Source organism: Anolis sagrei, chromosome 6, assembly GCF_037176765.1.
Source record: "Anolis sagrei isolate rAnoSag1 chromosome 6, rAnoSag1.mat, whole genome shotgun sequence".
NCBI classification, from domain to species: Eukaryota; Metazoa; Chordata; class Lepidosauria; order Squamata; family Dactyloidae; genus Anolis; species Anolis sagrei.
In genome coordinates, this window is record NC_090026.1 from 53,290,361 (window position 1) to 53,304,657 (window position 14,297).

At 39.1% G+C, this 14,297-nt stretch overlaps 1 protein-coding gene across 3 annotated transcripts in view; it reads left to right on the top strand.

Annotated features, from left to right (window-relative positions):
• The window catches only part of ANKRD17 (ankyrin repeat domain 17), a 143,185-nt gene that overhangs the window by 56,670 nt on the left and 72,218 nt on the right, over window positions 1–14,297 (top strand). For all 3 annotated transcript variants that reach the window (XM_060781341.2, XM_060781342.2, XM_060781343.2), the window contains exons 2-4: window positions 9,953–10,106; window positions 10,735–10,891; window positions 12,988–13,135. In XM_060781341.2, the coding sequence (XP_060637324.2) occupies window positions 9,953–10,106; window positions 10,735–10,891; window positions 12,988–13,135 (459 nt within the window). The remainder of the gene's footprint in view (window positions 1–9,952; window positions 10,107–10,734; window positions 10,892–12,987; window positions 13,136–14,297) is intronic.

Genomic DNA, 14,297 nt, shown 5'->3' on the forward strand with positions numbered 1-14,297 from the left:
TCTGAAACCCACAAATGACAGAAATGGGGCAAACTTCCCACACAGAACCCACATGACCAACAGAAAATACTTAAGGCCATCCAGTCCAACTCTCTTCACCAGGGCAAGAAAATGTAATCAGAGCCCTCCTGACAAAGAGCCATCCAGTCATAAATATAGATAGATAGATATGATTCTCACACACACACAAAGATATAGTATCATAGATTTGAAAGAGACCCTTAAAGAAGGACTCTGATATGTTGCATATTCCAGAGTAGGCAAACCAGACACTCTCCACATCAACACTGACAAAGAAACAACAAGAAATTCTGTTTACTCACAAGCATAAAGGAATTATATATATTAGAAACCAACACTTTCTCATTACCTTATTTTCCAGATCACCAGACCGGGCCACAGCAACGCGTGGCAGGGGACAGCTAGTGAATGTATAAAATCAATTTCTGCTAGAAATAAATCTCTTTTCTGGAATACATGTTTCAACTAGATTGTCCCCTTAGATGTAATTAGGACAGAGACCTGTATAGTGAAATCATCCTGTGACAGATCAATACAATATTTTCTAGAGTGTTGATACTATTGTCAATTGCATTTTACACTTAAAAACATCACCAGGACTGGGTGTTGTTTTGTTGGTAGCGGGGATGATGAAGAGTGTATTACCTCAAGATTTTTATTTTTTTCCTATTAGGTTGAAAAAGTAATTTTCCCATGTCTGAGCCCGTTGCTTATGGGTTATCTGTTTTGGCTGTAAATTATACTGCATCTTTAACACTCCTAACAGCTGTCAATTGTAGGATTAAGCCAGACATCTTCATAACAATATCCATTTGGCTTTTTCTAATCCACTTCACCATATGTGGATTTTTATAGCATATCTTTGCAATAAAAATTGGTAATGTGCAAAAACCATGAACATTCCTTTTAAAAATGCAGAGTCCAATATGCATTTTAAATTGCAGATACAATAAAATTTAGCAGATTTATTTAAAAAATGCCCCCTGATCACCAGGGGAAAAACATCATGTTTATGATCCAAAGACAAGTTCTTTATTGTGAAACTCCAGTTTTGGAAATCGTACAAAAATAGTTAACAGTCAAGAGATACAATATTGTTCAAGTACAGGTGATATCATTACACAAGAATGCTTTAACCTTTTATGGACATCATGCTTTGCATTATATACAGGAAAATGGGCGTCATGTTATGGCCTAAATACAGAAAAATAGATCATTGTATTCTGTGTTTTTGCCTAAGTGGTGTGTACCTGCAAGTTCTAGTTTTGACTTCTATTAGCTTTTTATTAACATGCCCATTTCAGATTTGTATTTTAGTATATGGACATTTATTAGGTTGCACATTCAGGGAAATAATTTTTGAGTTGAGAAAGTTTGAAAAGAATATTGAAGTTGAATATGAAAGAGGTGTATTAGTAGGACAAAAGCTACATGTAATTGCACTAGTTTAACAAATCTGAAATGATGTTTTCTCAAATTGTTTTTAGACTGTATAGTCAATTGCTTCTCAGTCTGAGATGAATCATGAGCAGGTAGCTTCTAGTTAATTTAAATACTTAAGGCATACATAATTCATAAAGGTATATCTTTCTTAGTAAACCACATTCGTATTGTATTTACTGTAATATCTTCAGATTTCTGCAGACTAAAATGCTATTAACTTTTTAAATGATAGTTGTGTTTCTCAAGCTATATACAGCACATATTCTTTCTATTTAAATCATGGTTCAGAGGTAATATGTTACCCTCTCTTGTTAGTGAATGTAAGCAGAACAAGATCCTTCACTGACATAACATTTGTATAACTGGTCTAGAGGCAGCTAACCTATTACTTTTGGTATGCATGCTTAGATTGGATATATAAGTAGAAGTTAAAAGCATATTTATTTAAGAAGAATTTTGAAGTAAAGTTTTTCTTATATTTTGATATGGAAATCTTCTTATATGCTGATTTTTTTCTAGAAAAATATTATTTAGGAGAAAGAATCTTTATCTTCTTTCAGTTTTCCTGCAAAGGCCCACCCAAGATTTAGATTCCGTGACCTCAAGAGCGACTTTCTGATTAGTCACTATTGAATCAGACTTTATGAGTGTGTATTGAAAATAGGTGTGCATGAAAGTCCTTCTTGGCATATGGCTGTGCAGTCAGCCCTCCATATTTGTGTCCTTCGTTTTTGTGGATTTTATTCAAATTATATTTTTTCTCTAGGAATCTTTAGGTTCTCAAGCATGGCCAACTTAGAGTTGTGTTGAAGGATCCAGAGATTTATAATAATCTGTATTTTTTGGGATGCACGCTACATCTTCTTTTCATTGTGAGAACAGGAGCTCCCGGTGGCGCAGTGCCGGCAGGGCTGAAGACCGACAGGTCACAGGTTCAAATCCGGGCAGAGCGTGGATGAGTTCCCTCTGTCAGCTCCAGCTCTCCATTCATGTACATGAGAAAAGCCTCCCACAAGGATGGTAAAACGTATATATATAAAAAGTATGAATATAAGAAATAAGTAAATAAAATAAATAAAACATCAGAAACATCAGGGCGTCTCTTGGGCAACGTCCTTCTAGACCAGTGGTTCTCAACCTGGGGTCCCCAGATGTTTTTGGCCTGCGACTCCCAGAAATCTCAGCCAGTTTACCAGCTGTTAGGATTTCTGGGAGTTGAAGGCAAAAAACATCTGGGGACCCCAGGTTGAGAACCACTGTTCTAGACGGCCAGTTCTCTCACACCAGAGAATTTCTCAAGTTGCTCCTGACACACACAAAAAGTGAGAACAACCTCTTTGTTCTTACAGTCCCCCCCCCCCACCCGTTGCTCAGCTAATAACTAATCTATAAAAGAATTTATCTTCCCCCATGACTGTTAAATAGGCTTGGGATTTTTAATGATGGAAATTGGTAAGAGGTTTTTGGGAAGTCCAGTTATGATTTGCCATAATCATGCAGTGATGCTTGTTCCATAAAAAGATAGTGCAAGTCAAAATGTAGTAGTTTCTCTTAATTTTTTTTCTGGAGGGCCAAATATGAGACACTCGATACCTCTATGATTATGCCTGTCTAAAATCCCTCCAAGCCATTAGATTAGATGATGTAATGTCACCGAGCGAATGTTTGTGAATACAAATTTAAATTTTCCATTGGTGTTAGCTGTATATGTGTAACACAGTCACATATTGGCTATAAATGTGTAGCCTAGAATATGTGTAATGTCAGCTGTTGTTCGTAGGCACAGTTTTAGATGTGCGTCTGTTCTGTTGGCATATCTGAATCATTCTTTGATGCTTGGCATCTCATTTGTAAACATGAATTATCCCACCATGCCCTTGGAATGTGCATGTATGCATCCTATTAGTGTGAAAGTGCTATTAAAGCAGTGGTTCTCAACCTGTGTGTCCCCAGGTGTTTGGCCTACAACACCCAGAAATCCAAGCCAGTTTACCAGCTTTTAGGATTTCTCGGAGTTGAAGGCCGAAACATCTGGGGACCCACAGGTTGAGAACCACTGTATTAAAGATACTTCAGCGGTTATTTGTGAGTTTTTGTTACAAGTAAGAAAGTAAATGCAGTCATTGGCATTGCCTCTATAATGGAAAATTTGCCACAAAGGGAAGAAAAAACATGGAAAAAACACAGAAAAATAACTATTCACTGGTAGAAGTGAAGTAGAGCTGCTCTTCTTTTCCCTGTGCATCCCAGCATCTCTGTCTCATTTGAACCTTCCGTAGAAAGTAAACTAGGGGAAACACCCCAGGAGAGACCATTATGTGATCAATTACTTTCTAGCTAGCATGAGGTCAGGCAACTAAGCTCATGGTAGCAAGACTAAAACTGTATTGAGGATAACTTGTATCACTCGGTAGTGCATGAGAGCACAGTAACCACCAACAGTGGGATTGTTGTTTTGTGTCTTGTGACTTATGGTGTCGAAGGCTTTCATGGCCGGAATCACTGGGTTGTTGTAGGTTTTTTGGGGCTATATGACCATATTCTAGAGGCATTCTTTCCTGATGTTTCACCTGCATTTATGGCAACATCCTCAGAGGTTGTGAGGACCTCACAACCTCTGAGGATGCTTGCCATAGATGCAGGCGAAACGTCAGGAGAGAATGCCTCTAGAACATGGGCATATAGTCCGAAAAAACCTACAACAACCCAGTGATACCAAACCTTTCACTATTGTCTTGTTTATCTAGATCAGGGGTTCACAAACTTTTTAAACAGAGGGCCAGGTCACAGTCCCTCAAACTGTTGGAGAGCCGGATTATAATTTGAAAAAAAAAGAATAAATTCCTATGCAAACTGCACATATCTTATAAACAATACAATAATTAAAATGAAGAACATTAACAAATATAAACTTATTAGTATTTCAATGGGAAGTGTGGGCCTGTTTTTGTCTGAGATAGGGTTGTTGTTGCTGTTGTTGTTGTTGTTGTTGTGTGCTTTCAAGTCATTTCAGACTTAGGTTGACCTTGAGCGAGGGCCGGGTAAATGACCTTGGAGGGCCATATCCGGTCCCCGGGCCTTAGTTTGAGGACCCCTGATCTAGATCACTTATATCCAACACTACTTCTACTCTCTGCTTTTTTGCACATGTAACACTCATTTCCTTCAGTCAGCTCAAAATGATATGTGGTTCTTCTCTTTTCTGCTTTATTCTCATTGGTAAGGTCATGCTGAGAGAGATCACTGTGAGAGAGAGATTCAGTAAGTTTCATGACAAAGTGACCCAAATGTTAGTCCACCAAGTCCCAGTCCAAACGTTAACAATGCTATAATGGCTCATTAAACCCCGTCTACTGTGTACATCCATTGGTTAGAAGGTAATAGAAAAAATGTATGTTGCATTCCCATTTTGAGATTATTTTGCCTCACAAAGGATGTTGAGAACCCCATAGGATATTAAGCCATGTAGTCCTGTATTCTTTGTGACTCTTGGTTTAGTTTTGTTTCCTAAAGAACTATACTGTATGCATGTTTGATGTTTTCAAGCTTTTGCCTTGTCATAGATGTGAGAGAGAAACTCCTGAATGTTCCATCTGTCTTTGCTTTCTTCCTTCTGTTTTACCACATAGTTTTTCACACACACACACACATACAGATAATCCTCTTTTTTTCTGCTGCGTTTTTGCAGTTGATGAATTGGGTGGCAGTCCTGTGTTTACGTTTCTGGTTTGGGCAGGCAAGGATGCATCTTATCTTGGAAGTGTTGATGTGATATAGTAGTTCATAATATCAGAGTATTTGGATTCTTCGTGGCAGTAATAATAGCTGTTACAATATCAAGGCATTGAAATCTCAAGAGAACTAGATGAGAAAAGTTTTTAAAAACAGTTAGTTTGTTTTCTGTTATGTCTGGAGCGACTTGAGAAACTGCAAAAAACAGTGGAAGTATAGGCAAGATAAAGTTCAAGGAAGAGAGAATATTGTGGAGAAAGAAGGGGAAGTATCTGATATACTACACTTAAATGGATGTTCTAGATACAGAACATAATATGAACAAGAACACTGATTCCAAGACCTTGTTCAGTGTTCTTGCTAACACATATGGTCGGATATGATATATAGAGACCAGTGCTCTCTGGACCATCCTCCAAAAAATTGGGTGCCCTGACAAATTTATGAACATCCTGTGGCTCCTCTACGATGACATGATGGCAACAGTCAAAGTGACCCATTTAAGGTGGAATCAGTTGTCAAACAGGGATGTGTTATTGCCCTAGCCTTATTTTCTATCTTCATCGCTATGATACTTCATCTTGTTGACTGGAAGTTATCCACAGGAGTGGAAATCATCTATTGGACAGGTGGCAAGCTATTTAACCTCAGCAAACTGAAAGCCAAAACCAAGGTCACAACAACATCTGTTACAGTACTTCAATAGGCTGATGATAATGTCGTCTGTGCATATTCAGAAGAAGACCTACAAGCCACTAAACACCTTGGCAGAAGCATACAAGAAGCTCAGCCTGTCATTGAACCTTGAGAAAACCAAAGTGCTCTTCCAGCAGTCACCAGCCAATCCGCCTGCAATGCCAGAAATACAACCTAATGGTGTAACATTAGAATATGTTGAACATTTCTGCTATCTTGGCAGCCACCTCTCCACAAAAGTCAACATTGACACTGAAATGCAACACCGCCTGAGCTCTGCGAGCGCAGCATTCTTCCAAATTAAGCAGAAAGTGTTTGAGGACTGGGACTTTCATAGGGACACCAAGGTGTTGTTTATAAAGCCATTGTCCTCCGAACCTGCTATACGTCTGAAATGTGGAGTGTCTACAGACATCATACGCAACTCCTGGAGCGATTCCATCAGCACTGCTTTTGAAAAATTCAGCAAATCTCTTGGGAAGACAGGCGGACAAATGTCAGCGTGCTGGAAGAAGCAAAGACCACTGGGATTGAAGCAGTGCTCTTCTGCCACCAACTCCACTGGACTGGCCACGTTGGCCAAATGCCCGATCACCATCTCCCAAAACAGTTACTCTACTCTGAACTCAAGAATGGAAAACAGAATGTTTGTGGACAGGAAAAGAGATTTAAAGATGGGCTTAAAGCCACCTCAAAAACTCTGGCATGGACACCGAGAACTGGGAAGCCCTGACCCTTGAACGCTCTGATTAGTAGTCCTTAAAGGTTTTCCCCGACATTAAGTCCAGTCGTGTCCGACTCTGGGGTGTGGTGCTCATCTCCATTTCTAAGCCGAAGAGCCAGCATTGTCCGTAGACATCTTCAAGGTCATGAGACTGGCATGACTGCATGGAGCGCTATTACCTTCCTGTTGGAGTGGTACCTATTGATCTACTCACATTTGCATGTTTTCTGCTAGGTTAGCAGAAGCTGGGGCTGACAGCGGAAGCTCACGCCGCTCCCCGGATTCGAACCTGCGACCTTTCAGTCAACAAGCTCAGCAGTGCTTATGCAGAATTAAATAAGCAGAAGTCCAACTTTTTGTTTTTAGACTTGAATAAAAATTTTCTGGATGACCTAGTGTCTTATGTAATCTCTTAATTTTCTTTGAAAACTTGTCTCTATATGGGAGAGAGTAGTGTGTTGTATGTGTGTAAGTGAGTATCTAAGAGGAGGCCTGACCGATAATGGTATGGATTATTATGTTGGTTTGTTAAAATGTTTGTCTCATGAGAGGACCCTTCTCACTGTGCAGACTTGAAACAAACTTCTGAAACTAATTTTCCTTAATTACTTGCAAAGGAAGGAAATAAATAAATGGCACAAACTATCGGCATTCTAGGCTTTGGTCAGCTAGAGATCTGGAATAAGCTGATTGTCGCTATTGTGCGTCTTGCTTATACAAGAGTTGCCCTCTCTATTATGAATGCTGCAGACAAGTATTTCTGTCCTAGCAGAAGCAATTATTCTGGCATTTCCATTTCGATGTAATTTTTAGTGCTGTTTTAAAACAGAACTCTCTTTTTTGTTAACCAGCAGTGTTTGCTAAAGCTTATATCTTTTAAAAATACATTTCATTATTTGTGTACTTTAAAACAATTTTATAAAACCTTTGTTTAATGGAATGTCATTGTTGATTTTTTTTAAAAAAAAAAACTTGTGGTTATTTTTGAACACTTGTTTAGAAACTGGAGAGTATTTTGACAAGGATAGTCAGGGAAATGGAAAATAAACCATAACTGCCAGCCATGCGAGAAAAATGCTGCCTTTTAGTTTCAGAAAAAGGTTTATAGGGAGCTTGTGCTTTGTGTTCAAGCAAATTCTGGAGATTGTAGTAGTCTCAGGCATGTAGCCGGGGGGGGGGGGGGCTTCAGCCCCCCCCCCCCCGGAAATTTTCATGGTGGTTCGCGAAAAGGCCTTATTGGTGCATTATTTAAACTGTTATGTTTATTCATATCATGATCTGATCACCATACTCAATATATCCCATATGCATGGGGGTATTGGGGTAATGATACAAAAGGTTTGCTAGGCTAGACCCTCTTTCACTCAGACTCAGCCCCCCCCCCCGAAACTCAGCCCCGCCCCAAACCCCCCCGAAAAAAATTCAGCCCCCCCCCCCCCCCCCCGAAACGAAATCCTGGCTACGGGCCTGAGTAGTCTGTTAATTTTTTTCTTAAATGAGAAATAAGGCATGCCCTTTGGATAGTCCCTTAGCTCTCTCAGCTGATTGAGTCTAAATTGTGCTTCTGAGTCTGTTTTCTCTACATATCCTTGTCTTTCAAGCAATGTGGAAGTCTTGTGTAGGAAAGATTTCTGAGCTTCTCTTTGTCTTATTCTTTAAATAAACTGATGATTTATGTGTGAAGTCAAAATGAACACAGTTTCTATCCAATGAGTCTTAATATGAACCACTTCTGTGTCACATTTGTTCAACTGCAGCTAAAAAATACTCTATAATTTCCTTTGCCCTTTTAATTGATTGCTCAAGTACTGCCTGAATAGCTCTGAGGAATTTGTGCAATGTTTATACTGCTTTCGGCCTACAGAAAGCAGGCTTATGCACCATTGTCAAAGGCATGCATAGTGAAGGAGAAGCAATCAACTTTGGATATGTATTTGATAACAGTTTTATAAAACAGTCATGACTTAGTGGCCTCAGTACAACTTTGTAAAAAGTTTGATCAGGGTTCTTGATTACTTTATACATTTATTTACTACAATTATATCCCGCCTTTCTCTACCCCGGAGGGAACTTAAGGTGTCTTACAGATAAGCAATAATTCAGTGCCTTCACAACAATATACAGTTAAACTACATTAAAATTAAAATCAAAATTAAATACATTAAAACATTATAAAACATATAAATCTCTAGAGGTGTGCTAGAGAGGAGAGAGAATTATGCCATAGGAGAAGTAATGGATAACATTGTTTCTAAATTGAAACAAAAAGAAGAAATGGAGCAACTTTAGAAGTGAGAAATAAGCTTTAATCCTTATACAAGGCGAGGCAGCATAACTTCCTTTTTTCAAAACTTAATAAAACCCATTGTATGAATCAGAAAAAAAAATGTATAATGTAGGCGCATACCTAAAGTTTTGTTTTACGTAGTTTTGAAGATCAGATTAGGTAGGTGACGGTCCCCCATTCTCAACAACAACATTTCTTTATTGATTAGTTTAGTCAATTTTGACCATATCAAAACATGAAAAACATACAAAACATACACATACAGTAAAATCATATATGAATACAAGGCATCATGGCCTACTGGCCTGTCGACCCACTCCTAAATAATTGAGCAACTACAAGATAAAGAAGTTAAAAGATTAAAAATTGATTAATTCCTTAAAATAGGTTTAGGGTGGGGGGCATGGGTAGGTAAAACGAGTGGCGTGTCCATATTAAGTTTTTAAGTTTGAGTTTTGTTGATGGCAGCAAGGTCGCCTCTCTCTGCTTCCGCCCCCATTCTCCATACACTGAATAAACCGATTTCTGGCGTTTGTCATAACTCTTGCCAGCATAGCAAGCGTTATGTTGGCAATTTCTTCCTGGATGTTGGTCTTCCAATCTTGTCGGGTCCTTGGACGGTTCACATAAACACAGGATTTCAAAAAAACCCATAGGAAAAAAATCACAAGGGGCCAAATCTGGAGAGCGGTCCGGCCACTCCAAATCCGCTTGAAAAGTAGGCCTCAACGGCAAAAGCACGCTCCTCACTGTTCCAACTTATGATGGTGACTGAACTGTGTCCTGCCTCTTGAACGAGACCACTAGCACTCCACTATGTCTTCAACTGACGGAATGGTGCACATTTTAAAAAAGGAAGTTATGCTCCCTCACCCTGTATTTCATGGTTTTCATGTGGTTGTTTTGGAAGTCGGCTGACATGGATTATAATACAGATCATATATGATGCATTTGTAAATATTTATAAAGTAAAATATTTATACAACATGAACTTCTTATGACATTATCACAGTGTGAGTCTTTATTTAAAAAACATTCTCTTCTTCTAGGTGGAATCCTTTATTTTGGATCAGGATGACCTGGAAAATCCAATGCTAGAGACGGCTTCAAAATTACTGCTGTCAAGTACTGCTGATGGTGCTGATTTAAGAACAGTAGACCCAGAAACCCAAGCTAGGTTAGAAGCTTTACTGGAAGCTGCAGGTAAAGATTACGAATTCATACTCTGATTTTGAAGAGCAATTTTTTTTGAGAAAGTGGCATCTGTTGGCGAAATCTTCAACCATAAATGTCCTAAGATCCAACTCACTCCTGTGCTGTAAAACAATTTGAAACTTCAAAAATTGGCTAAAATTTACCCTCCCTACCCTGCCCCAGAGGGAACATTTTATCACATGAGGAGGATGGTGTGTTTTAGGTAGCCCTTACAAATAAGGTATGAGATAGATGGTCTTGATGGTGCCCCATTTATTTAGTGCTGTCTTTGCAAAGCTTTAGGCACCTGTTAAGAGTTCATTTTTGAAAAGTTTTTTAGATTATTCAGGTTTTAATAAAGGGAGCCTATTTTAACTTGTAAAGAACATCTTCAAACAGGTTTATATTGTTCCATACAAAGATTACTGACTTTTATCTAAGACATTTTCCCCTGCTAATATCTCTGATGCTTTTTCTCATAATTCAAAAGGTTATATTACAATTTAAACTGATGTTATGATTGGAAATTACATAATCAAGACATATGCTAGGTGTGTTTTTTAGTATATTGTACAGTTTTAAGTTTTTTTTCTTCTTCTTTCCCTTTGCAATATTCTTTATCCCCTCATCCAAAAAGGAATAGGTAAATTATCCACAGCCGATGGGAAAGCCTTTGCAGATCCTGAGGTGCTTCGCAGACTGACTTCTTCGGTCAGCTGTGCGTTGGATGAAGCTGCTGCTGCACTTACCCGGATGAGAGCTGAAAGCACAGCAAGTGCAGGGCAGATGGACAAGTGAGTGTTTATTTTTTGAAAGCAAGTTTTGGAAGTGTTGATAGATGCTATTTATGATTTTGCTGCACTAAAGCCATTTTATACTAAACTATCATCAATTCAGATTTTAAAATACGGCATTTCTTATTTAAATTATTTGGTATGTATGGATCCCAAAGTGGGAAATTAGTGCACATTGGAATGAGCTTATATCTCAGAAGAAGTTAGAAGTCTTGCCATAACTTGGTAGTCAAGTATTGTTTGATGTCACAAACTGCGCAATATCTTATCCTCTTGTGTCTTGCATATGGGGGAAGTGGAGTGTTAAAAAACATTCTTGGGTCTCAAATATGATTTCAAGGCTGCATTTTACCTTGTCCTAGGCAGGCTGAATATGTTGTATTGTATTTTTATGTACTGACAAGGCAGATTCTTCAAATTAAGGTGCCACTGCTTTCAGGGTCCTAAACCAGTGCTCTATTTCAGATTCATTCAGCAGCAACACAACACTCACCATATTAAAAGAATAAACAAAGCAACAATAACATTCAGCCCCCACTAAATGTATAAAGAATTACACAACAATCCCACCTTCAAGATTATTCCTATAGTAACTACAGAAAGAAAACATTAGTCAGTATGCAGCATTCTCAGAATTATGTGGCTGTTAGCTTTTCACCCAGTTCTTCCCTTCCTCCTCTTTTAAATCATGTCCAGAGAATGTCACAAGGATAGGGAATCACTTTTGTACTGTTTACTCTGGCAGCTCTGAAGTATTAAATTAGTAGCATTGGTATGACATTACAAAGTGGCACCTCAGACCTTCCTCCTAGTAAATCTCCTTGCTGATTTAACAAACCTATTTGATATGCATTTAGGATATGATTTAAACATGCCCTCACTGACAGTAAGCCTATTGGGATAAGTGTTTTATAACTAAGCAATGTCTGGAGACATCGGAATTGAGACATTAGCACTAGATATAGACCATAGGATTGAAGATGTAGCATGTCTGTAATGGCAACTTAATGGTTAAGAGTGTTCTATGAGATGCCAAACGTGAATCCAGATTTTCCTGATGGATGCTATTACTCCTTCTCCTCGGCTTCAAGTAGAGCACAACTGACTCATTTTGTATAACTCAGAATGTGCTTTTATGGATATTGACATTGAGTGAATAATATATTCAGCTAGAACATGCAGAGGCAGTAGTAGAATTCACCTTATTATAGTAATCAGTGGGATTAGAACATGGGTCTCCCACAGTAGTGCAGTTTCATAACTGTTTACCTGCAACCACAATTAAATGATGGATTGTATAGCCCAGGCATGGGCAAACTTTGGCCCTCCGGGTGTTTTTGACTTCAATTTTCACAATTCCTGACAGCTGTTAGGCTGTTAGCAATTGTGGGAGTTGAAGTCCAAAGCACCCGGAGAGTCAAAGTTTACCCATGCCTGGTATAGCCCCATAAGAGCTATAACATACATCCATACTTGGCACTGAGTTTTTCCTTTCTAAGACTCTGGTTGCATTGCCATTTTGAAAGACAGTTAGGAATTATGATGATCCTTTTACAACCTTTATTTTATAATCACATGAATAAAGTACTTTTCAAAGGCCACAAAATGATGCAGTAATTTTCATGTGTGTGTATATTTTAAGCACCTGACTGTTGTATTGCTCTAGATCAGGGGTCCACAAACCTTTTAAACAGAGGGCCAGGTCATAGTCCCTCAAACTGTTGGAGGGCCAGAATATAATTTGAAAAAAAAATGAAGTCCTATGCACAGTGCACGTATCTTATTTGTAGTGCAAAAAATACTTTAGAACAATTTTAACAAATATAAACTTATTAGTATTTTATTGGGAAGTGTGGGCCTGCTTTTGGCTGATAAGATAGGATTGTTGTTGTTGTGTGCTTTCAAGTCATTTCAGACGTAGGTTGACTCTGAGCAAGAGCTGGATAAATAACCTTGGAGGGCCGTATTTGGCCCCCGGGTCGTAGTTTGAGGACCCCTGCTCTAGATCCAAGTGCCTAAATATGATGAGAGCCTAATGGCCTTATTTGACAATGGATGCATGAGTTCTAACCATAATTTCCTCTTTCTGTCCATAGCCGCAGCCTAGCAGAAGCTTGCTCAGAGGGAGATGTGAATGCTGTGCGAAAGTTGCTTATTGAAGGGCGAAGTGTGAATGAGCACACTGAAGAAGGAGAAAGTCTTCTTTGTTTAGCCTGCTCTGCTGGGTACTATGAACTTGCCCAGGTTTGTCTCGTTATTTTCTTACACTGAACCTTTGACTATTCCAGATTTACAACCTTTTTTTCAGTTGAAGTCCATTTTAATTTGATTTCATCTCTAAATGATTATGTCCTAAATCCAGATGCTAGTCTCATAGAGTTGACTCATTGAATTAATGGAATTTATTAGAGCAGCATTTCCCAAGCTGGGCTCCCCAGAGCCCTAGGGTTCCACAAAAGTGTTGTAGAGGTTCCACAAAAAATCTTAAAAATCAAATTTAAAACAGATTTTAAAATAAAGCCTCATGAGGTCAACTATTTGTAGTTTCTGCAATTGGTAATTTGTGTTATAACTATTAGGTATGTTGTTTCTGGCTACACATTTCAACATTACACAACAACAATTTTTCTTCGTGGACTCTGTGAATAATAGTGATGATGATGATGATGATGATGATAATGATAATAATAAACTTTATTTATACCCCACCACCATCTCCCCAAGGGGACTCGGGGCAGCTTACATGAATGCACACATGTGAAGTGTCTGCGCCTGCCCCATGGAAACTTCCCAAGTTTAAAACTGCAAGCTTTGGCAGTAACCCTGTCCAGTCCCCTCGTAAGGCATAAAAGGCGCCCGCGCGCAAGCTCTGCAATTACTCTTTTTCCACTGTAAAGCTCTCATCGGAACTTCCTCACTATGTCGACAACGCGGTTCAAACACTGATCTCAGTGTTATAAGAAGATTCCTTACTGATAAACACTCGAAGTGCCTTCTTTGTCTCAGCGGAACCCACATCACCTCTTCCTTCTGCCATTGTCAATCGTTGACGGCTCAAACTAGGTAGAATAGGGCTGCTCGCCTTCGGTATCTTCTCTACCAGCAAACTTTGGCTCCTTTGACTTCGGTGGGACCTTCATCTTCTGAGCCCCCAACTTCAGCGGCAGCAAAACAGCCAGCAAAGCCTCGGTCAACGACTTCGGGAATGTCAAAATCCTCTAGGCAGATGAGGCAATCTAAGCAGCTGTGCGCTCTCACAAGGGAGATGATGTAAACCCAACAATCCTCAACCACAAGTTCAGTAGCGTTGGCTCACTCCACTTGGTCGACGGTTGCAACCCCACAATCTTCCACAGCAGTGAGGATTGCCTTTAAGAGGGTGTATGAGGAATCTCACTGAGCAGAA